At 40.4% G+C, this 26201-nt stretch overlaps 1 protein-coding gene across 1 annotated transcript in view; it reads right to left on the bottom strand.

The window, feature by feature from the left end:
• Positions 1-22158, bottom strand: part of LOC112119383 (putative ferric-chelate reductase 1) — a 30333-nt gene extending 8175 nt beyond the window's left edge. The window contains exons 1-11 of the mRNA XM_024218029.1: positions 22111-22158; positions 10597-10792; positions 10137-10273; positions 9479-9573; positions 8175-8325; positions 6455-6634; positions 4716-4814; positions 3329-3476; positions 2601-2717; positions 813-925; positions 399-485 (exon numbers count right to left, since the gene is read on the bottom strand). Coding sequence (XP_024073797.1) covers positions 399-485; positions 813-925; positions 2601-2717; positions 3329-3476; positions 4716-4814; positions 6455-6634; positions 8175-8325; positions 9479-9573; positions 10137-10273; positions 10597-10792 — 1323 coding nt within the window. The 5' untranslated portion in view covers positions 22111-22158. The remainder of the gene's footprint in view (positions 1-398; positions 486-812; positions 926-2600; positions 2718-3328; positions 3477-4715; positions 4815-6454; positions 6635-8174; positions 8326-9478; positions 9574-10136; positions 10274-10596; positions 10793-22110) is intronic.
• Positions 22159-26201: the final 4043 nt, after the last annotated feature.

Here is a 26201-nt window from a genome sequence, read left to right as displayed (position 1 = left end):
TGATTCAGGACCTAATAGATCTTTTTCCATCTCTAGTTTCTGTGGTGAAACTAGAAAAAGGAAAAGTGGGCTCAAAGTGGGTAGAATAATTCCAAACAAGGTCTTTCACACACAGGGGGAAAGCCAGAAAAGGTGACTCAAGTGCAATTTTTCAACTGAAAGAAGCAGTAAGTAGGAAAACAAGGTAAATGCCTGATTTATACTTCTTTGTCTTCAGATCACCACTCAAGCACAGCAATGAGGTAACCGCTTTCATGGTAATTTCTTTGGAATTAAATAACTACTTATGTCATGGACATTAAAAAAACCAAATCTACTGTTCATACTTCAAATGACATTTATCCGGGAAACAATACAGACTTCAAATCTCAGAGGCAGCCCAAAAAGGTTTTACTCACTTCACTCCAGCCTCCTCTGTATATAAAAGGAAGAACAAAAGCGATGCTCGTAAGAAGCACTGTGGTCAACATCAGCATACGATGTACCTATGAACATTTAAATAGGTTTAAAAAGAAGGAGTGGTGGTGTATTTTGGAGTGTATTTAGAGGAAACTGTTAGAGTTTGCATTACATTGGCAGGCAAGCAGAGATTACTAGTAAAGACAAAGTCCACTGTAAATAGGAGACAATACCTAACTGAACTCATTGTACTTCACAAGTCCAAATGAAAGTTATGACCTGTCGTGGCACCCCAGGTCAAGAAATAAAAGAAGATGTAGTTTAAGGAGCATGACAGTCTCTTGTGTTTTATTCTATTTGTAATAAGATTAATACATACAGCTAAACTTTTATGTAGAGTTTTTTTTGCCCACCTGGAACCAAATCTCCTTCCCAAACAACGAATGAGGCCAAACTGGTTTGAAGAATCTGGCAACAATAACACCAATACTAACTGTAGTCATCCATGCAACAAACATTAATGAAGCTGAAGGAGAAAATATTCACATGTGAAAATTTGGTTATAACACTGGATATGAACACAATTGACCAAATATTGCAGGGGACAAGCTTCAAAATGTAACTTTAGAAGAACATAAGAGTAGAGGGTCAAATCCCTCTGACACTTGGTTAAAAAATGCCTCACACATTGATGTACTCTTGCTATGTTATATACCTATTTTTGAGTGGAGACCAGTCAATAATAGGACTAATCTGTATGGATAGCACTGTAGAGAGATCGGTGCCAGGTCAGGGAAAGCACATGCACTAAGATATAGATTTCACTTCCAAACCAGATGGCAGTCTATTGCTGCCTCCATGAGTTGGTTCACTGTGCAATAGCACAAGTCAAAACAGAGGCAGTAATGAGCAGCCTGTGCTTCATCTGCTGACCACAGGTTTTTTGATGAGCAACTACACAGAGAATTTTTGAGTTAGATTTTAGTATCAAAAGTTTAACAGGTTAATTCAAAACAGGTCTTTCTTTGACAGAAAGTAGAATTTTCATTCAGCTCTTTATGGACCTGTTTCAAAATCAATTAATGTGAACGGAAAGACTCCCATTAACTTCAATGGGCTTTGGCTCAGGCTCCAAACCACCACCTAATGAGTGTCTCATGGTTAAGGCTGCGTGTCTGTCACGGAGGTCATGGAACTCATGGATTCCGTGACTTTCCGTGACCTCCATGACTTCTGCAGCTGAGCCAGGCAGTCCCTGGGCCAGCAGCAGTTTGGGTGTGTGGGAGGGAGCTCGGGCAGGGGTTTGGGGTACAGGGTGGCGCTTACCAGGGGGGGCTCCCTCTGGCATGTCCCTGCAGCTCCTAGGTGGAGGAGCCAAAGGGCTCCATGCGCTGCCCACATCCACAGGTGTGGTCTCCCCAGCTCCCATTGGCTGCGGTTCCCAGCCAATGGGAGCTGGTGCTTGTGGCGGGAGCAGCACATGGAGCCCCCCTGGCCACCTTTTCCCCTAGGAGCTGCGAGGACATGCTGGTTGGAGCCAGGTAGGGAGCCTGCCAGCCCCACCAACTCTCCCCCGCACAGAAGGGGTCCCAGGCCACACACCACACCTGCGGTGGTCTCAGACCACCACCATCCCCAGCACCACCAGCCTCCCAGCCCAAAGTTTTAGTTAAGGGTATATAGTAAAAGTCATGGACAGGTCACAGGCCATGAATTTTTGTTTACTGCCTGTGACCTGTCCATGAATTTTACTAAAAATATCTGTGACTAAAATGTAGCCTTACTCATAGTACACATTTATTTTACATAGTATTGGAAAAAGGGAACTTCAAAATAGAGATGCAATTCTAAATTTAGACTGCCAAGTCATAAAAATAAGACGACAAAATTCCTTTAAAACAAGGGAGCTAGTAATACGCTTGACAAATGAGTAAAACAAGTTCCTCTCTCTGGATGAGTAGAATCCTGCAAAACCACGTTACAGTTTGTCAGGTTTTTTTAAAATTAAGAAAAAAAGTTTCCCTACTTTTTCCCCTAGTTTTCCAAACCAGCTCTTATATCAGGAGAAGCAGATACCCCAGTGGACTGACACACCACAGGAAATAGCTTCTTTACAAAATTTTCATCCTTCTTTCTGCAATCAACAGTAGCTTCTTCAGCACTGGGCAAATCTAGTATTTGCTGTTAGAACTGTAACTTGCCATGGAGTTTAAGAAGAAGTGGAGAGCGGGATCCCCCTACATCCTTTGGAGAGTCTGTGACATTGTACATTCCATTGGTGATCAGAGGCTGACGATGATGTTTGTGAATTAGACCTCCTATGCAAAGATACAGAGTAGTTTATAGATAGTTAATGAAAGTTGCTGTGCTTGTATCCCTTCCCCTCCTATCCTTAGTTTACAATTCAGTGAGCACCATGTGTTGTAGGGGGATGGCGATTGTGTTTGTAAATTTCACCTCTGCAGATTCTGACTGGAATCTTTTGGATTAAACTCCACCCGCTCCCCCTCCCCCCCCCAAGATTTTTTCAAAAAAATATAAACATGTATAATCTACCTACAGAAAAGAGATCACTCTCTATTAGATCTATAGGGTTTTGAAGAACATCTTGTATACAATGCTATTTAGTTTCCATTTTAGTTTAATCCCTATTAAAAATTGTATAGGATTCTCTCTCAAGAATACTACTCCAAGCACCAGATGGTTATGGAACACATTTATATTAAGAGCAAACCAGATTTTTGTTACATTTCCAGAGATGAGCCAGAGCTCATCACATTAAGGTCATTTTCACTGGTTACATGTGAAATTTGAGACAGAAGTCAGATTACTTCTCATGTTTATTTTTAATACACCTTATAGGGGATAGTCCTTGTTTAGCATGGTTTGAGAAATGTGAATATTTAACCATATCTTCAATCAGACTTACCCTCACTCGCCTCCCCATCTGCCAGAAATATGTAATAATTAGCATCTAGATTAAACCTCCCTTTATAAGCAGGAAGACGAAGGTTTCTTCTGAAAGAGCACTGAACAAGTCCGTCAGCCACCCTCCATGAGATATCTTCAAGGCCATTCTATGAAACATACAATGAACATTTAATACTCGTTGTGTGGGGTCTTTCAAACTGAAAACAAATTTACTCCACTCCTTCCTCAAGGCCAGTGATTTTGGCCTGGCTCTACTTGACCAATGTTGGACATTGAGCCGATGTTCACTGTCTCTTAATAGCCCATATCATAAAAAGAGTTAGCTGCACCAGCAAAGTCAGTGATGCCAGCAAGAATCTATGGCTAGGTCTACACTACCCGCCTGAATCGGCGGGTAGAAATCGACCTCTCGGGGATCGATTTATCACGTCCCGTCAGGACGCGACAATCGATCCCCGAATCGACGCTCTTACTCCACCAGCGAAGGTGGGAGTAAGAGCCGTCGACGGGAAGCCGCGGAGGTCGATTTTGCCGCCGTCCTCACAGCGGGGTAAGTCGGCTGCGATACGTCAAATTCAGCTATGCTATTCGCGTAGCTGAATTTGCGTATCTTAAATCGACCCCCCCCCTGTAGTGAAGGCATAGTCTGAGAGTTCTCTTGGTGTGGTAGGTTTCTAGGCAACAGCTGCAGGGACATGCTTTCACACACTACATTTTAGGGCATGGTCTTCAAAATGGTGACTAACAAAGTTGTGTCTTACACGGGTGTATTTACAGAAAGCATTTTAAAAAGACAATAGATGCACAGGAGCACTGTGAGGTTAAATTACTTGCTCAAGGTCACACAGAGGGCATAAGGGTAAAGACAGAGTGCTTCCCTGGATAACAGAATCAGGAAGTTTGCATTGTATTACCCGTTTGTCTGCCATCTCAGCATGACCTTGAGCAAGTCACTTCCCTGCTACCATTTTTACTCTCAGTTAACCGTTTGTAGAGTCACTGCAGGGCTCTCGAAAAATCACTTACACTGTGGAGTTCCATCAGCAATGGTAGGAGATTTTTAGAAAGTTTCCCTAGCATAGACCGGGCAATAACAGACAACTACCTCACAGGTTGTTCAAATAGAAGTAATAAAGAAGCCAGCAACAGATCTGGGTCTCGACATTTCTTGTGCATCAGAAATAAGCACCTTCTATGTGAGGTGGGTCAGTGAGTCCAGAAAGGGAAAAATCCTGGGATCTTTATCATAAGATGGCTACTTATAGAACTACTGCCTTACTAGCTTCATTCAAAGCTATTGGATTTAAAAAAAGACTACATCAGTGAAATATTGACAAATTAGAACCCAGCTGCATGCAAAGTGTCTTAATTGTCACACACCATACCTCTGAGTCCAACACAGGAGGAATTCGCCCACTAAGATAGGCCGTGTTTACATTAATACGGTGATCTTCATTAATACACAGATATGCATCATCGTCACCCTGAAAATAAAAGCATTTTCCCCCAATTTAGATAGTAATTATAGGCAAAGCTATATGCAGATGAATGGTTTAGTCCAAGCTCTCCTTTCCACCTGCACTATACCCGGAGTAACTTCATTGCCATTACAGCAAGTTTACAATGGTGCAACTAAACTGAGAGTATGGCCTGAAGTATTGTAAGAGTTGAAAGTTTGAACTTTCAAAATCAAATGGAAAAACTACTTTTTTGAATGACATTGGCTAGAAATATACAAGGTATTAAAAGTTATTTAATTGCACGCTATATGCCAATACCAATCTTTGCATTGTTAAGTTGAAGAAGATAATGTTATAGTTAAAAAGTTTACTCCAACAGAATACACCCTACACTGTAAGATATAGTGCTTGAAATGATAAAGGTTTACCACCAGGGGTCAATGGTACATGTACTTTTAAAAGTATTTATGCAGTGAGCACCAGGATAGTCTGTAAAATGGTTTGATCCTGGTATCTGACAGCCCATTGACAGTGTTTGGGGGATGCTAAAAGTGTTTTCATCTAGACCTTTTGAACATCAGTGCCAAAAAGGGGTGGGATTTTAATTGAAATGAATAACTTGTTTATAAATCTGACAAAGTGGGTATTCACCCATGAAAGCTTATGCTCCAATACATCTGTTAGTCAATAAGGTGCCACAGGACTCTGTCGCTTTTTACAGATCCAGACTAACACGGCTACCCCTCTGATACTTGTTTATAAATAAAATTACTCTATTGGGGATACTTTGTAGAAAAAGTATCCCCATCCACATTGCCAGAGTCACAAATACTTCTAGGAGTATTAATAAATACCTCTGATTATTTAAGCTAAGTAGATCAATTTACATTATCAAATTATGTGATTAAAACTGGAATTAACTGTTGAGGTCAAAGAAGAGAATGTTATTTCTTCCTATATTTGTAGAGTGAAGAACTACTTTTTCTTGTGACAATGGACACATAGAAATGCTTTAAGAATGTTACTCTGTTCGGTAAGGAAGTTAGATATACAGACTAGTGCATAATAGTCTTGCACATTGTAACTCTCTTCAGCCATAAGAATCTCCAAAGGGCTTTCGGGAATGACTGCATCCACCCCTGAACTGCATACTTATTTTGGACAGAAACCATAGTGAACATACAGAGCACCTTACAGAGATTCCTTTTAGGATAGGCAGTGGAGACCACCACCTCTAACTGCAACTACCCAGGAATTTAGTTATGCCACAACGTAACTGTCTGGAATTTGACCAAGACAGAAGGCAAGTTCTCATTCTTTCAGAGAGTGCCAGAGGATCTTAAATGCAACTGTTTAGTCTGGGACTACATTTTTCTATCCATACCTGTAAGAGGCCACCTCCATCCAGCAGTGCTCTCGAGCACCACATGGGAGTAATTATTAGTGGGGGAAGTCCCACTATCACCTTTTCAGTTTCTCGTGAAGGGTTCTCATCTGACTACTACTCAGGCTCAGGTCTATTTAATTTATAAAATCTGATGGACATGCAGCTGAGAATGGTGGGGCTACACAGTCTTCATCCTCAATTTCTTGACTAAGAATAAATTATGTATTTTGTTGTGCTACTTGGATGGCATAGGAAATACTGTAAAAGGGATACTCACCATCCACTGGTCATGAGATAATGCAAAGGCTATATATCCTTCACTAGGACCACTCATTTCAATAAGTACCGAGTGGTTATTTTGTTTGAAGGACAGAAAGAAACAATAGGCAGCCCCAGGATCACATTTTGCAGGATTCCTTATGCAGAACTTTGTACTTCCACAGCCGGAGGCATTAAACTGGACAGACAAGTAGAAAATTAAGTTAACAAACAAGCTGGTCATTCTCCACAACTAAAATTACTATAATCCCAACTAATATAGAAGTGAAGATCTACACAGAAAATGCATAAAGAAACCCCTCTTCTTCTCCCCCACCCCACATAGCCAATAATTACTAACCAGGATTAGAATTCACTGTCATGGTAGTTATTAAATTGTGAGCTTTGAATTCACCAATCAGTTTAAATGAAAGAGTTCGACATCATAGTGGTAACAAGGCTATAAGTTGGAAGTGTAATACAATCCCCTCCTGTTCAAGGACATTTCTTCTGTTTAATAAAATAAGTTACAATTAACTCAAGTAAAAAGTTTCTATATACTTTTCAGACTTCCTGGTGTCTCACTTTCCATAGACTATTCCAAGTCATTAACAGCCCCATAGTGCTTAAAAATTATTAGAAAGATGCTCCTGTGGACTCTTACAAACCTGAAATAACACATTCTGGGGAGAGAAAAAAGTGTCTATTTTTTCCTGAATGGTTGGTTAAAAACCCACCAAGAAAAGTTAAGCTGCACAAATGCCCAATACATAGCATGGGGGGGAGGGATAGCTCAGTGGTTTGAGCACTGGCCTGCTAGACCCAGGGTTGTGAGTTCAATCCTTCAGGGGGCCATGTAGGGATCTGGGGCAAAATCAGTACTTGGTCCTGCTAGTGAAGGCAGGGGCTGGACTCTATGACCTTTCAGGGTCCCTTCCAGCTCTATGAGATAGGTATATCTCCATATATTTAACTTTAGGAGTACTTTTAATACAACAAATTCAGAACAAGCATGTTCAAGATAGCAGTAAGTGGAAAAGATGTCATATTGCTAAACCTGGTCATGTTAAATGAGAATACTATTGCCCAACTTTAACTAGAACTTCAAGAACCCGTAATGGAAGTCCAAACAAAGACAAACCCATGTGAACAAGCAATTATAAATTAAGCCTACCCACTCGTATATAGAAATAATCTACTTTGTTCCTGCCCACCCACACCCTCATTTTATTAAACTTGAATTTTATTTATACAGAACCACAGGTCAGCATGGCTCTTTATACATAAAGCATGATATGACTCCCCAGATGAGCTTAGGTATTTGTCTTTTCACCTTCTTACTAAATGGTGCTTGAACTGAGTTTCCTTCCCCCACTCCTTTTCTCTCAACATCTCAATAGTTAATAATCTGATAGAGACACATGGTAGGTGAGGTAATATCTTGTATTGGACCAACTTCTGTTGGCGAGAAAGACAAGTTGAGACAAAGAGAGAGAATTGGTCCAATAAAAGATATTACCTCACCCACCTTGTGTCTCTAATATCCTGGGACTAACCTGGCTACAACAACACTGCATACAATAATCTGATAGGTCATTTCCCATCTTCCACCTTCTGTTAACACAGTGGTTAAGAAAGCCGTAACTGCAGCCCTACTTGGGAAAAACTCCTATTGAAGCCAGGCATAAGAACTGAATAAAGGTTGCAGAATTTAGTTCATAATAGAGAAATATACCCACTGATTTTGTTAGATGGAAAACTGGCTGTGAAGTTGGTAGAGTCTCTGGTGTAATACTTGTAGGTGTCGTCAAAGGTGGTGCATTAGGTTGGGAAATGACGGGACCAGGAATCTTCACCCAAAAGATTTTATATTTCTCTACAACTGTGGCTCTGAAGGGCAGGGAGGAAACCACACACAAATTCAGTACTGTGAGGGGTGTGCAAGTACTAAATGAATTACTAAATAATGCTTTACAAAAAAGGAGGGAGAAACTCCTTTATTTAGCTGGCCAAAAAGAAACATACTTGTCATATTGTGTCATACAACTAATCTCTCCAAACTTGGCATCTACACAGGCACCTGATGGGTTTTTTGGGGGATGAGGGAGAACCCTCCAGCCAGAAGGATCCACCACACAGCAGATCAAGCTTCAGAAATGGATTCAAGGCAGTCACTTCTCAGCTGCCTGCTGCATAACTTGCAGCATCACAGAAGGGTGGCATTTAATTTTTATTTCAAAACATATGAGTGTCACTGCTCATACCATACATTCTGGGTCCAAAATGTAAAGCCATATAACGGTAGAACACATGTGCAATTTTGGTTAGGAATTAAACTAAAATTTACACATCAAAAAAATATTTCTATCACTACATTTGTAAATCACCCCTTGCCAAGTAGTAGGCCATTGTCAGCCAGTAACATGCCTTGCAACTTCCCCACTTCAGAAGAGGAGAGAATGTTGATAATTTTCTTTTTTTTAAACCCTCCTTCAGGATTGTAATTTTATTTGGGAAATGCACAAAAAAGATCTTCTGCCTTGATATTCTCTTCCACAAGGTTCTGTATTAAGATTGCTTCTTGTTTTTATTGTCCTTCCAGATGCAGTAATTGAGCACAGAAGCCAAAAGTTGACCAAGCTAAATAAGAGGACATCAAACATGCTGCTTTCTTGTTGACATGGTACCAGGTGACGGTTGTAGCTGTTGCTGCACCACTAGTGAGTAGGAGATCAACCAACCCCCATCCTATTTTGTGAGCTCCAAACAATATGGGAGCCCATGCCCAGTTTAATGCCAGCTGCCCTGCATACAGCCCAAGTGGAACCATTGACTCTTCATTGAAACCTCCCAGCTCCTTCCATAGGCAGCAGAGCCAGTTCTTGAGCAGGAGTTGGTGTGGGCAGAAAAGGGAGGAAGCTAACAAACAGTTTCCCCCAGAGACATTTCCTGGGTGCTAATCAATATTTATGACAGATAGAACACTATATATTCACCTACTTTGGATTTCTAATAAAGGATCTCCAATATTGTGTTTACTTACAGAAATTGTACATGTTCTGGTGCATCTGTAGGAGCAATCCAATAAGCCTCTACATGGGTCTTTTTTGATTTACTTGTGTGACTGACAGCAGAATTCTGAAACAAATATATCCAGAATCAGAGAGAACCGGCACATAGGAGTCATATAGCAACACTCCTATAGTTATTCTACAAGGCAACACAATGGTGCACCAGAGATGCAGTTAAACTGAGTCCTGAACAAGCCCACAGACCACCCCACCTTCCATTGATTTCAATGGAAAGCCTCCATACTGACTTTAGTGGGAAATCAGTTGGGTCCTATGAAAGGGAATCAGTTATAACCTGGCTGTGGCAATTATCAATGTCTGCAATATATGCTGTATGGAGTGCTGTGTGTTCTACTTAATATTAACACACTAAGAGGTATAGTCTACTTGCTGTGTGCAGAGCCAGTTGGCACTAACCATTTCACATTAGTGGAAGCTGGAGGCTTTGGCCGGAGCTAACTGCAGAGAGCCACAACTCCATCTGCAAGTCACTGCCCAACTGTGTTGAGCTGCCTGCCTAAACAGAACTAGAAGGGCTAAGAAGCTTAGGCCATGTCTACACTGGGGATTTTAGCTATTGGTGTAGCTACACCAATGCATCTTAGTTCCTGTTTGAAGCACATATCATACCTTTACAAGTCCACATGTCAGGAGCTGAGAAATCCTTTCTTCAGCTAGCATAAAAGAGCCAACTGCAGGGCCTGCCAAGTTCTCTGCATTCCGGGCTTGTATGAAAAATCCTTCAAAAACTGGACCAGATAAATTAACTAAAATAAGGAGGGGGGGAAAAAGGTAAGATGTTTCCAATGTAATCTGTAAAAAGTGGAAGTGAACAAATATGCTTCCCCTGCCCCCTGAACCCCATGCCTTAGCAATGACCACTGTTTAACATTATTTTAGAGGTTAACTGTACTGACTTGGATGAACACTCATGAGCATCACCAGGACATTTCAACTTTCTCAGGATGGGGCTGTCTATGGTTCCTTGAACCAGGTAATCACAAGGAATCTACAGAAGGTGAGTGAGACAAGACAAAGCACTTTCTTTGACCACCGTACTTTACCACAACTGCAATGCTGGACACAATACCTTTTATATGGTCCCCTGGTCTAAATTTGGTCTCATTCACTGATATAGTGTGCTCAGGTGATGGCTGTGGAGAATGTTCATGGCGAGGCATCATACTACTGCAGGCCTCTCTTACTTTTCCATTTGGATAACCAGCCGCAGGAACAGAAAGAAAGGCAAATATCCAAAGAGTGAAAGCCAGTACAGGAGGCTCCATCTGAATAAGTTAAAGTCACGCATTATTAACCAACACTGTAAATGCTATGCTGTTTATAGAGGAGGAAGACTAATGTTGTCTTTAGTAGACATGATTAAATTTAAAAAAAAAAAAAATAGGTTTGCAAACATCTTAACAAGCAAAGGCACCAGGTTCAAGAATCATAGCAAACTGGAGTATCCAGACAATTGCCAGGCATTCATGAGATTGTTTATAGACACCAAGCATTTAACAAAATTTTAGTATGAATGATTATTTGTTCAAGAACTCCTGTGGTTGTGGCAGATCATCCAGTCACGTGGTACTGTTTGTCCTCTCTGACCAGATTTGTGTTGTGGACAGGCTACCATTTAAAGCAAGGTCTATGTTTATTTTCTCCTTTTAAAATAGCCCTTTCACAACTTTCAGAAGAGTTTTTTCTGCCTTCCTGCTGATATTTATGGGTCTTCTCAACTGTGGAGAGAAGATAGGACCATGAGCAATAGCCCCCAAACATGTGTGGGCTCATCCTTTGCTTCTTCTGTATTCATATACTTGAAATGAGTATACTTGGCACTTATTACACGGTACAGGACACTCCTCACTTTCCTTTTCGATTTTCAAAATGCTTCACAAAACACTAACATTCTCACATATGTAAATATCATCCCTGTTTTATAGATGAGGAAACAGAGGGAGAGAGATTATGTGACATGATCAGGGCTGCAAAGAATCTGCATCCTGGGAGTATAACTCAGGAATTCCTGCTTTCCAGTCTCGTGCTCAGCCCATGCTACAATCTTCAGTTGCATTCTTCAGTCAGTCCTAGAAAAGCTAAGTCAGCCTCAAGCAGGGACTGGACTCAAAACCCTCCCTACATGGCATTACACCCTTTCTCATCTGACCACTCCAGTCAGATGAAGCCCACCAGTTACATGGGACATATGCAGTTTCAAAATCAACCTAATAAAATAGAAATGCAAAGGATCATAGTATTGAGGAACAACAAAGCCTATGACAAGTCCAGATGTTTATTAATCAGAGTGACAAAGAAGTCCAAATCTACATCATGCAGTACTGATGGTGAAGCAGTCACATAGTATATATTTATTCCTTTTTACATGACTAAAGATTCGCCAGTGACAAGATCTTCCCCAGTGATTACAATGGCCAAGTAGTGGAAAACATTTCTTTAAAAAGTCAGATGAAACAAACTATTACTGTGACATCCTAAAAAAATCAAGCTACTGTTTCAAAGTACAAAGTTCTCACTAGAACTAAACTCTGATCTTATGCTCTAGTAAAATATTTGTCTGTTTATTAGTTTTTTTGGGGGGGAACCTGTATCTCTATTAGCTACAAACAGGTTTTCCCAAAGCACTCCCCCATGGAATTTGAACAGAGTAGATCTGGACTTTTTTTCCACCTTTCATCATGAGAAACAAATATTGATGCAAAGAACCATGATCTATTAGGACTGAAGATCATGACGAAGGGCAATGTAGATCTGACAGCAGAGGTTTAAAAGAAGGAAAATTTACTTTGTTCTGCCATACTCCCCATTGTGGCAGAAAGAAAGGTAGGTCTGGGTTTTTAATGTTACATTTATGTACAGTCGGATCTTTGATGGGGTTGCTATTCTGCATGTTAAGCAGAACATTGTAAATAAAGTTTTCAATTATTATGAGGAAATTGTTCAAAATAAGAATACATTTGATACTGATTTTGCCTCATCCTCGTGTTTCCTTGCATTATGGTACTGTTACATGAACATTATTTGTATACACAACAATACGTTCTGTACTTACAGGTATAAGGTAGACACAGGGCCGGCTCTAGGATTTTTACCGCCCAAGGCAAAAACAATTTTGGCCGCCCCCCCCCCCCCGTTTTTTAATTACCCCACCCCCGGCCCCGCCTCAACTCCGCCCCTTCCCTGCCTCCTCCCCACAGGCTCTCAAGCCTAGGAGGGAGGGGGAGAAGCGGCGGCCGCGCCACGGCCACTCGGAGTCTCCCCCTCCCTCCCAGGCTCTCAAACCTGGGAGGGAGGGCGAGTAGCGGCACGCGAGCGGCAGCGGAGGTGAGCTAGGGCGGCCGGGGCACATTTTTAGGGGCGGCATTCTGGCGCCGGCCATGCCGCCCCTAAAAATGTGCCGCCCCAAGCACCAGCTTGTTTTGCTGGTGCCTAGAGCCGGCCCTGGGTAGACATTTGATATTATGCACAATATTGTTCCAAGACAGATGCTGAGGGTGGCAGCATTATTTCAGGGTGTACTCATTAAATGGTATCTGGGGTTTTGACATGTACCTGGTGCATCTTTACCATATGATGAAAAGAACTTGTTTCTATTATGGTCAAACAAAATGGTAAGAAAGACTCTTGAAATCTTCACCCTGACTGAGGCATCAAGGTTGAAAGCAGATTACCAGAGAGTAGAGTGCCCCCGTTCAACCGTGTAGGAGAGACATACCCAAGTCAGAAGTATACTAATGTGAGGTCCAAAGATCTGCTTTCTGGGGAAGTACAGTCTATTTTACACAAATAGATCAGAAAAACTGAGTTATGTGCTTAGGAAGCTTCCTATGGATGTAAAGATAACACAGGCACAGCACCATTTCTCAGATAAGATGAGCCCTGCCCTCTGATAAAAGAGAAACCAGAAAGGCTACAAGGCCAGAGTAACCATTAGAACAGGGGTTCTCAAACTTCATTGCACCGCGACCCCCTTCTGACAACAAGTTATTACATGACCCCAGGAGTGGGGACTGAAGCCTGAGCCCGGGGGGGGGGGGGGTGGCCCAAAGACGAAGCCCAGGGCTGAAACCGAAGCCCAAGTACTACCACCCAGAGCGGAGGCCCCTGGGCTTTGACCCCAGGGGGTGAGACTTTGGCTTCAGCTCTAGGCCCTAGCAAGTCTAAGACCAGCCCTGGCGACCCCATTAAAACAGGGTCACAACCCACTTTGGGGTCCTGACCCACAGTTTGAGAACCGCTGCTCTAGAAGCATGTAATATTAGCTCTTTTCCCAGAGTGCTGGATGCAATTGTACAAAACAATGCAGGATTTGTGCTTCTACATACAGCAAACAGCTCTTATGTTCAGTACATTTGAGAAAAATCCAGGTCTTCAGAATGATTATACTCCAGGGACTACTACTACTACTACTACTACTACTACAACAACCACCCTAAAAACAAAACCATTGTTTTCCCTAAGAATACTGAGACACAAGACAGGCTAGTATACAAACTCACTGTGTCATCGATTACTTCTAGAGAGCTGATTTCCAAGCTTATTGCAGATGACAAATTAAAATGAATTTGGTGAGCTCCTCCTAGTCCCCATTCGAGCACGTCTCAAAAATCCGTCACAATTCTCAATCACCACCAGAGTTCTGCGCTGGAGAGGCAGAGGAGCACATAGAGGATATAGTATGCAAGAACTAAGTTGCACTGGATTTTTGGTGTAAAGAAAGTTTGCATAGTCCTTGTTGAGATCACTGTATGATGGCTCAAGTCACTGCAACTTTTCCCCTCACTGGCATGAGCTCCTAGTAACAGAAGGTATAACAAGCTTCAACATGTTGACAGTTGCCAAGAGATAAGACTTGTATGTGATAAGGCGATAACAAAACAATGTTTAGGGTTCCAGTTTAAATGGTAGATGATGTGGTACAGATTTTTTTTAAGAGAAGCCAAGGTTATTCTTCTGCAAACTGAATTGGTAACAATGCTACTTTTCCCCATAAAGATAAAAATGGCTTTGCAGAGGGGAGAGAAGAGGGAGATGTGAAACAATTGTTATGCTGAACAGTAATTTAAAACGGGAGATGGGGTGGGGAGACATTTACACAGGAATAAGTGAGTTTCTGCTAGGTATCCCAATTTTTCTACTAACATTTATTTGTCCTCAAAAAACAAAAACAAACAAACAAACAAAAACAGCTAAGTTTCCTAAGAAAGTCCCTTACTTTCTTTGAGTTAAGATTCTTTAACAGCATAACATTTTTTTCAGGGTTCTTCTCCCAGTAACAGGAAGTTATTCTCTGAAACTCAGTTCCTTCTAGTACATGTATATACAGCAGTATTTTGATTATTTTGGAGATTCACTTGCTGTGGAATGTCAGAGAGAAGAGGAATTTGGCACTGAAGAGAAGACAATTTTTGTAAGAGGTGAGTCCAACCAAATACCTCAGATTCAAAGTTGCCCAAATTCTCTGAAAGTAGTTCAGTGTTTGAAACCCAATCCAAAGCAGAATGTCATGCCAGACACCATTCTACATACACCTCTACCCTGATATAATGCGACCCGATATAACACAAATTCGGATAGAACGCGGTAAAGCAGCGCTCTGGGGGGAGCGGGACTGCGCACTCCGGTGGATCAAAGCAAGTTCAATATAACACCATTTCACCTATAACACGGTAAAATTTTTTGGCTCCCTGAGGACAGCGTTATATCGGGGTAGAGGTGTAGTAGTAAACCTAAACACCTTGAAGTTGGGAATTAAAGTGTAGAGCCAAAGATCAATCTCCCCTCCAATCTGTTGCATATCTTACCTTCCTTAAGGGACTAGAAAAACTAGACTAGGAGAGAATATCAAGGAGCTGACTTGCAATAAAGCCTCAGCATAGGTACATTTTGAGACTTGTGACTTGTTTGCCGTTAAGTCCATAGCAGTAATAACTGTGAGACAGAACACTTCACAGCCTTGTGAATATGACACCATTAACCACACATTAACTAAAAGCCATGAAGGGAAAATTGAATTGCTTGGAAAATTGAATATATATCATCAGTAGGTCAGAATGGTATGATATTCAGAGTTTTAAGGGAATTAGCTAATTAACTTACTGAACCAGTAATAATTGCTTCAGAAAAGTCACCATAAACAATGATGGAAGTACCATAAGATCTCAATAATTCAAATAATGTGTTGAAATCAAGAGTGGTAAGATAACAAACCTGGTAAATCTGTATCAATCTTTAGTAAAATTATGGAACATTTGTATTCACTCAATACAGCCAAACTCTCTGAACCCTTTCTCATGTAACATCTTAATGGAATCTAGAATAGCTACCCTTCCCTCCATAAAATTAATAGGGCTACTTTTTCCGATAATTACAGTTTTCCAGTCAGTAGCATAGATTTGCTTTATCATCATAGGCAATTTCCAAAACATGAAGTCATTCATGTTATTTGCTAAAAATGAGCAACCATCATAGAAAAAAAATAAAACTCTGAACCAACACATTAAGATTATTGCTACACTTGCCCAGTAGGTGAACAAATTCAAATGTCATAGTCTGTCCAAAAGCTAATAAAGTTGCAATAAGTGTATACACAATATACTGTAGCGCTTAAGAGATTTATTTTTCCAGGGTAACAGTGAGATATACTTACATTAAGGAAAGGAAGAAAATTAGGAAGAAAAAAAAAAAACCAACACCACACTGTTCCTAATCACGGTGCTTTGAAAACACTCCAGAAAAATTAGACTTCATGTGCATCCCATTTTTTGATCAGGCTTTTCTGGGGTAAAAATGCACATAGATCACATTTGAGTTATTTTGTTTGAATACCGCATTTTGTTGTTTATTTTTATTTTTATATTTATTTATATTTTATTTTATTATTATTATTTTTAGTCACCATGAAAGGGAAGAGGACTTTCAAACATTTTAAACATGCCTCCTTTCCCCCAACCTGTACTGAATAATTTGGAAGTGATTTGGCAGCTATAAATGTCTTATAATAAAATGAAAAATAGGATTTAGTTAGATTTTTCTCTCCCAATAGTATGGCTTATTAAATTATTTCCAGCTCAAAAGCAGTGAATTGATTTTTGTCAGCTGATCTCTTAAGGAAAGCTCAATCAGAAGGTCACATTCAATCCAAGACTCTAGATAAGATTTAGTAGCATTTAACTGGGAAAAGACTAGCCCTTAAGCCACACTACAAATAAAACTGAAGGCTACCCACAGCTGGTGCCATATGTGAAAACTCCATAGTGACCTTTTAACAGGAACCCACCCATTAGAAGACAGCAGTACTGGATAACTAATATTCTCTAGCGTTTATATTAACTTTAGAGCCATCTATATACAGTTTGAAATGGAAAAACCATCATTGAGTTTAAGGTTTTGTTCACAAGTTAACCAAACTGCACCATCCAACAACAAACTGCAGTAAATCACAAGAAGAAAGTCAAGCTGTTTTACCCTAGCTTTTTTACAGTCCAGAAGTATTTTCAGAGTCCAGAAGTATTTTCTTATTACATGGTTGTCCTATATGGTGTGAGCACTGGCAGACCTTAATGTCATCAGATTGTTAGTTACAGTTAATCATATTATAACTATGTATTCTAGCACAGTAGATTATCAAACTGTTACAGGATTTATATCTTTATTTACAGTGGTTACTTGGGAAATGCTTCAGAACATGCCAGTTAGAGGGGGGCTTTTGTATGTTCATTATGTACTTTGTAACTCATTTCTATGCAATACACTACTCCTTTTCCACGCTCTCATTAGAGAGAATTGGTAATCCACTAGCTTCAAAATATACTGATCTAAATAAACCCCCACTTGCAGAAGTGTTATACAACAATGCTTCAAACACTAAGCTATAAAAAGTACTGAATCCGGAACTTTCCACAGAGTCTGAAAGCCTTCTAATTATGCAATGTTCAGTATATCATGATATTTGACAGTGCCTACTTCCTGTCTCTGCTGCCAATCCTAATTCAGGAGGGACTGACTCTCTCTGGAAATGAATATAGCTTAGTTTCCAGGTCCATTTCATCCTTCACTTCTCCATGAAGAGATTAACCCGATTAACAGTTAATGCCAGCTCTGGTGCTAGTATTTGTGGTATAAACACTTGTTTACTTGGAACAGGACTATGACTATAAAACAAGTTTTACAGAGGTCACCTAAACAGCCAAAAGCTGATAGATAACTTGTAATCAGTACTGGCCTGAGCTGGAGTTGAATTGTAATCTTCAGTCTATTCCCCGAGCCATGTGTTACTCAATGCCTTCCATTTTAAGAAGTCTCCCATAAGATAGGCAAGCTACTGAGGGCTCAAGCAGGAGCCTTCTGTGCTAGAGGCACCCAGCCCTGACTCCTGCACTGGGGACAACCCATGCAAATAGGGTAAACATGTTAGTAGGCCAGCAAGGATTGCCTAAAAACCCAAATATTATTCCCAGGAAGCTAGTTATTTCAGAGGTGGGGAACAGATATTTTGGTTCTAAACAGGATCTGGATTTCCAGTCAGGTCTTCTGGGTACCTGCAAGAGACACTCCTGAACAACTGGTGAACTGAAGTCCCTCCCTCTTCAGCTTGTCTGAACTAAGGGAAACAGCTGTGCTTATTTAGATATGTAATAGAGCAGAGCAAGAGTACCTCTTTACCTGTAACCTCTAACTGATGGAGTTTACAGAGGTCATTTTGACCTCAGAAGAGAGACAGAAGGGTCTGTCCACAAAAGCTGTTATGATCGAGAAGCCAGATTGTTCATAACAGGACCTGCCAACTTAAAGGTTTATCCCCATTTTAAGTACTGAAGTACCTAGCACTGGCTAAGTCCTTTGGAGAGAGATGGAAAATAAGAGATTCTACTTTCATGGACTACAATGACCTTTGGATCAGGCCCTTAGTAGATGTGGGACAGTGAGGACAGAAAGATACTGGATTTGACTTCAGCTATTATCAGGACAACGTATGGTATGAGAATGCTTAGCTTTGGATTTTGTGCAGATCACAAGTTGTAAATAAAACAAACCCCAGAAAAGATCTGTTTTTAAAAAATGAAAATGGATTCCTGCTGAATGTGCCCAGCTGTGCCAACATTCCCTCTCCATCCTGCCACACCCAAGCACCATATTGCATTTTTAGAGGGACAATATTCAACATTAATGGGCTAAAAAGATGCACTCGTACCTCACCCCTCACACACATTTTTCTAGAGGACTAAAGGCTGTAAGAAGAAGATTAGAATCCCAGGGCCTAATCATTCCTTTTCCCACCTGACATGCGTGTGCACACAAACTACCCCTAGATGAGAGGCCTACACTAGGTAGTCAGGTACCTCTGTAGCACCAGCACTATCCCACCTCCCAGGACATCATGGAGGGTTCTCTGCAAGATAAACAATCTTCAGCTGAAGAGAAAAAGTCAGATGGACGCATGGAGAATTTGCAGAAAAAGCAGCAAAGCCTCAGTCTGTGCTATCTTCCATGCCAAACCCCTACACGTGGGGGAATGTTCCTAAAGGGGGCCCTGAAGCAACTGCCAAGGAAGCTCTGAGAGCATGGCCTCATTCAAGCCATACTGCCAGGGATTCAGAGAGGGAAAAGAGCGCCAGTGCATAACCACCGGCCTCTATACCAGAGGCCCTGGCATCCAGCAGGTCCCACAAGCTCCATGAGGTTTTGTGGGCAGGTGGGGGGGGGGGAAATCAACAGCTAGTTCCACTGGGGTGATGGCAGAGCTCACCCACCCTTCCCCAAATTGAACAGTCTAGGTTCACACACTCCATCCCAGAGGAATTTCTTCAGAAGAGGGAGACTGAGCATCTGAATTAGAAACTGGGCGCGCTGCTGTTCAGATTCTGCATGCACTTCTGTGCATATCACACTATGCCATGTTTTCACTATTCTCACAAGGCAACAGGGAACAGAGAGCCCTGCTGTCTGAGCTCCACATCCCTGAGCAATACAAAAAGGAGGGTTGTGGTCACTTCTGATCCTCTGCCAGCTCTAAAGAACAGAGCAGTCACAAAAAGCAGAAGGACAGCGCTGTTTGCATATTCAGGTTAGCAATAAACTCAGCACCCTGTACTAGTAAGTCACTTAGGCTAGGTCTACACTACAGCGGTGTTCCGACCTAAGATACGCAACTTCAGCTACGTGAATACCGTAGCTGAAGTTGCGTATTTTAGGTCGGCTTACCTGGTGGTGAGGACGGGGGAAAGCCGACCGCTGCCGCGCTGCCGCCGACTCCGCTACCGCCTCTTGTCGAGGTGAATTTCCGGAGTCGACGGCAGAGCGATCAGGGATCGATTTTACCGCGTCCTCACGAGACGCGGTAAGTCGATCCCCGATAAACCGATTGCTACCCGCCGGATCGGCGGGTAGTGAAGACGTAGCCTTAGAAGTTGGAACTTTAAAACTGAGAAATAGGAAGTCAGATACATATTTCACAATCTGGGTGAAAGAAAAAGTTGTATTTCAAAAATTTATTTTATAATAGAGGAAGGTGGTTATATTTTAGTCCTATCATCCTGAGCAATATAGTATCCCTTTTAAATTAGAAGCTCTCTGTATTCTGTCCACATTCTTTGTTAGCTCGCAAAAGACAAATATACATTTCAGTGCAAGAGTAGGAATAATCACAGACCAATTCAAGTCTGAGCAAAGGAAAAATTGGGTCTCATTTGCTGTTTGTAGTGTGGGACATATTACAAAGTTTTTTATTTCAGTTAACATTAAAGCTGCATACATGGAAGATTAGAAGTGTCTTTTTAGGGCAGGTCTACACTACGAGGTTAAGTTGACCTAAGTTATGCAACTTAGATCGACTTATTACAGTGTCTACACCACACTGGGTCAATAGGAGAAACTCTCCTGTCGACTTACCTTACGCTTCTCAGTCAACAGGAGAGCAATCTGCGGTCAATTTAGCGGGTGTTCACTAGACCCACTAAATCGACTCCTAGTGGATCGATCGCCGCAGCATCAATCCACAGTAAGTGTAGACATACCCTTAGAGATACAAAAGCTACACAAAAGAGCAAAGTGCATTAGCTTTAAAACAAAGAAACCTGACATTGTCATTTTTAAAGCCTCCCAAGTTCAACCCACAAACATTTCACATATGCATGTATGTAAAATAGTACACAGGTGAACAAGGAGCTAATCTTGCAACTTGTTGCACATTGGCAGACTGCTGTGCTAGAACAGGATCAGAGCTTTTTTGTTTTTTAAGCACACACATGTTTTTCTGGTACAAATCAGGAAGCTTCTTTGACAACTTGTTCCTGAAAATGCATTTTTGCCTTATGATCTCATACAATAATTTCTGGTTATAATACACATTTTGCTTTGTGCCAGGTAAAATTCATATTTTTTAAAAAGAAAGAAAGGGATAATAGCAACTTAAAAAACAAATATAAGCCATACTTCTTTCAGAACATATTCCACTGAACAGGTATAGAAGTGAAAGAGTAGAGAAGAAAGTTCTCTTTTTTCCTTATCCAGTTTACTTTGGTCACTTAATAATACTATGCAAGATTGGGGCTTGCAGCGAACATTTATGCACATGCTTAAAGTTACTACATGAGTAAAGTTACACACAGGTTTAGAATATGTGCAAGAGGGGAGTCAGCTTTCCCACTTTTGGCTCCAATCCTGCATCCAGTTAATAGGGTCCACTTGTACAGGTTGAGTTACAAGATCAGGGCCTTTGGATAGTTTCCACCCCCCCCCCCCCCCCCAATACAGAAGAGAGTTTTCTTTAAAAATAATAAATAATAAATAATAATAATAATAATAAGATACAATTGTAAAACACTTAGAGGCAAATGTATTTTTTTTTAAAAGTCAAAATTATTTCAATATAAAGTAGGCTGAAATTTAGTTTAAACAGTATCTCTGTTACTATTTCAAACTTACAGCAATGAACATGCTTACTAAATAATTAGACCTCTTTGAAGTCTTCCGTGAAAGGCATTGTATAAACATTTTTATTATAAAACACTAAATGCAAAGCATTTTCATTTATTTTATAATGGTTAGAAACATAGCTTTCTCTTTGCACATGTTGTCTTAAGAAATTTAGACTTTAGTAGAATATAGAAACAATGCTAGAAGTGTATGGCATTAAAATAGTTAAGCTTTTGAATGAACACAAATTCTGGACTTCCAGAAAAACTTTATATATATAAAGCTTAAAATAAAAAAGTTATATTCTCTGCAGATACCAAATTATAATAATTGAATTTTGCTATACATACCTACAGTTCTCTATAGTACAAGGAACACAGAAACTGAGTCCTCCCCCCCATCAACATACATTTTTTAAAAATTCTATTTACAGTTATTACTTTCTAATCACAGGAAAGCAATCATTAACCTTATGCCTGACCTACAGTATCTCAACAGAAGCTCTTAAACCAGACTGTAGGACACCTGCTCTTTACTTGCTACATACACCTTGCTCAACATAAAGCAGTCATTTCTCCTGGTACCACAAACACTCTTAAAACTAGTATTTTGGTAAATGGTTTTCAAAGCATTTTGGCTACCAAGGGAATCTTAACATCACGCTTACCTTATCAAATCATGCAGAGTGCTCTAGCCAGACTTCCTGCTTTCTGACAAGTTGTATCATACTTCAGCAGAGGGGTGGAGCCAAACAGCTTTTTAATCAGAAGGGAACAGGCCCTAGGGAAAGCTTGTTAAAGCAAGCAGGAGGTTAGGAAGAAAGGGAAAAAATAGTAATGCTTTAAATTAACTTTTAGAAATACCTGTCTTAATAAATTGCCATAAACATTTACCACACCACATATAAAGTCTACTTTATTTCCCTTTACCCTAATGAAAAATACATGATATTTTACTCACTCTGGGGGAAAAACACTCTTCTTAGGCAAATAGGCAAGAAGAATTTTGCCAGGCTGCAACAATTAATGCATATAGTTATGCACACACTTAACTTCACTACTGGATGTAGCCCATTGATTTCAATGGGACCATTCAGAGTAGTAAAGTTAAACAAATGCATGTTTGCAGAATTGAGAACTAAGGCCCAGATCCTCACAGGTATTAATTAGTGCCTAACTCCCATTGAAATCAATCTGAGGATCTGAAAGCTAAAGTCCTAATCATGTAATGAGCTCTAGGCAAGCAGACCTATTTCCATGAATAGCTGTATTAACTTCTGAGGGGCTTTATGTGTGCACATGCCTCTGCCTGCATGTTCATTTTGGGATTGGGTCCTAAAAGATCAAATTCATATTTCATTAATATGCATTTTTCATTTTAATTTTCATTAATAATAAGATGTGTTAAAGCAAATTGCAGGGAAATCTTAAAAAGTTATAGAAGCAGGAGAGCTATATTTGCCTCCAAATGAAAACATTTGAGAATATTTTAGAATAATTTATTGGTGGGGGCACTATTTCTAATAATTGTTAATTTGTAATTAAGGGCATTGTCTTGCTATCATTATATAAGAACTTTCCCCAGTTGCTTCCATTGAAAGGCAAATTAAAATGGTTTGTGTAAAACTTAGGACTGATCTTGCAAGTTGACCTATACAGCTGCACCCCTATACAGACCCCCCAATCAAGTCAATGGGGCTTTGTAGGAGTCAACCTTGCAGGATCCAGTGCAATCAATAAGCATATTTTGTTTTGCAAACTTGAAATGTTAAAAGTTACCTAGTAATGCTCTCAAGATACTATCAGACCTTTGTACCTGTGAGGTGCCCTGTTAACTTCATTGAGGCTCTGGTCCAGATCCTCAATAGCATCTAGGCACTTAATTCCCATTGAAATCAATGAGGATCTGGCCCTCTGTGGCTATGCAACGATCCTTCCTGCAAACCATTATGCCTGTGAGAAATCTCACTGACTTCAATGAGACTACTACTCAGAAGTGTAAAGTTAGTCCTGGGTGTGCATGTTTGCCAGATTGCAGCTTTTATTACCAGCAAAGCAAATATATACTGTCTTTAATTGGAAGTCTGCTTGCTTAAGACTGCCAAGGGGCCCTAAGTATTTATGCAGACATCTTCTGTCACAACTTTAATGTCCCTCATGTTTTGACTAAATCTTTTATTGCTCAGAAACCACAGTATCCTTAAAAAAAAGGAGGGGAGGGGAAAGAAGCTGCAGCAAATATTCATAAAAACTCAAAAGATATTCAGAAGCAGTAAGTACGTCCCTTTTCAGACCTGTAGAGCCTCTCCTATTTACTGCAAAGAGAGAAGTTTTTTGTTTTATTAAGGTTTCCATAGTTTCTGCCCCACTCACTGAGATAACAACATAGGGCCATGAGATAACAAGCTCTTATCCTCTTTTCCAGACCAGCCAATATAGGGAGCATAGTTCAGCACAGCTGAAGTCTCAGCCCACAGACTTTAAGAGAGAGTATAAGTCTTCCAATGAATTACATTAATCAAATGTTCATATTGTGTGTTTGAGTGCTGGGCAAAACTGTATATCTATATTTAGCTGGTTATATGTTAAAATTGAAGGGGAGTTTGTTGTGGAACGAAGAGTCTGAGAGTGTTTAGATATCTTGATGTGGTATTTGGGGCTGGTATGAAGGGGTATCTTGTCTTAAATGGTGACTTTGACTTCCTGGAGTTTTAGATGTTGCTTTATTAGGAAATGCACTTATGCAAACTCAACTGTAAATTAAAGATTTTTTTGTGTGTGGGAATTTAAACTGAGCATAATGACATAACATTATGATTTCCCTAGCGTGCTCTCAATGAAAAATCATGACTTTAATAAAGATACTGATCTGAGTTACTATATCCCTTCCTAACTCCCCTAATGCATTGCTGGCCTCTGCATAGGAGTGAATTTCACTTATGATGATGCACAGTAGCAATATTATATTTATATTATGTTTTGACATGATGTGCAGTTAATCCACTCAGCGGCTTATTTACTAGTAAACTGGAACAATTTTTATGACCTCATTGGCATTCAGTTATAATTAATGCTAGTTAGAAAAATATAACTATCTACTGAAATATAGGAGACTTGCTTAGTATCATATAATTTCTCTCTAGTCCCACTTTTCCTAGATTACGTCGACCATCAACCAAGTTCAATACTATGATGCATTTTAGAGATGATCTATAAAAGCATATTCCAAGGTAGGTTTACGGTGCAAAATAATAATGAAATGTCGATTCCATAAGCCATCAAATTGTTAGTGTTTAAGGCCCCGATCCTGCAGTGATCTTCCTCAGTGAAGTCATTGCATAAGCAGGTCCTTATTGTGTAGTATCTAAAGAAACACCATACAAAATCAAAATATAGGGGTGTTTGTTCCAGGTCAGTAGCAAATAAGGTTACTTCATGTCCACTTTCCACTCATAAGTAAACCTAAAAATACAGTCTTTTTGATAAAATTATGAGTCACAAAACCCACCAAAATAAGGTAAATCTGAATTGAAAAGTGCCCAATCCATTTCTCTGTTCTAATTTACAACCACTTTGCTTGTAACTGTTATTTGTAAACCACTTAAAATATAGCCAAGTTAGGAGAACTCAGTTGGAATTAAGGTCTCAGCAGTCGGCTTGTGCAGATCTCATTACAGTATGAAGATCTGTGCCTCTGAACGATGGGCTGGAATTATAAAAGATACAGCTAATTACCTGATTTTCATCTTCACAGAGGGAGGCTCAGCTTTGAAATGTAACCCTTGATGCCGTTTTAGTGTACATTTTGCTGATAACAGTAGTTAGACATTGGAAAAGTAAATCCATTTGTCCCTCCAGGTTAAACTGGGCAAAAGGAGGGGATGACATTTTGTTGTTGCTCACTTGTTCAGCTCCTCTGATTTCAATAGCTGTTAGTGACTGTTTTATAACAGTTTGGCAAATATTATTACACACACAAAAAAGAAGGAACCAATAATAATAAGTGAGAACAGGTGCATATGCTCCCCCTAAAACAGCGACCCTTAATCTTTCTCCAGGGATTCTGCAGCTTTTCAAGCTTGTTGATCCCATTTCCAAAATACACAAACAGGTGCACAGTCCTAGTGAAAATGTTTCCATAAACAAGATTCTTATGCTGTAAGAGGCAAATCATTTTTAAATTTAATATTTCTGCACAATATGCAGTCAAAGCCAGAAAAGAGTGTAAGAGTTATATCAAGGAAATATACCCCCACAGGGTTCCTGCAGCCCCCATTGGCCTGGAGCGGCGAACCGCGGCCAGTGGGAGCCGCAATCGGCCAAACCTGCGGATGCAGCAGGTAAACAAACCGGCCCGGACCACCAGGGGCTTTCCCTGAACAAGCAGCGGCCCGACTTTGACAAGCACTGCTTTAGAGGAGATGCTCCTGTATTACCACACTGAGCCTCAGGGAGACTAGCCCCTGGACTCCAGAAGCAATGGCGACAGAGGCTCAGGACCCCGCTTCTCAGATTATTTTAGGCTCCAGGGCACAGATGGAAGTTGCTAGCAACACAACAAGACCCAAGCGTAAGCTAGAACTCAGAAACAACGGGTTTGGTTTTGCTTTCAGTTTTGGCTTTTGTTTGGAGATGGAGTGTAGCAGAGAGAGAACCATCACAGCTAGGGAGAACCCTTCTGTTATCCACACTCCTACCCAAGGGAAGACTTTGAGCCCTTTGGGGATTTCTGGGACATTGGACAGTGTCATCTCAGCAG

Source organism: Terrapene carolina, unplaced genomic scaffold (assembly GCF_002925995.2).
Source record: "Terrapene carolina triunguis isolate 2854851 unplaced genomic scaffold, T_m_triunguis-2.0 Scaffold210, whole genome shotgun sequence".
Lineage (NCBI taxonomy): Eukaryota > Metazoa > Chordata > Testudines > Emydidae > Terrapene > Terrapene triunguis.
This window is presented reverse-complemented; position numbering and strand designations above follow the sequence as displayed.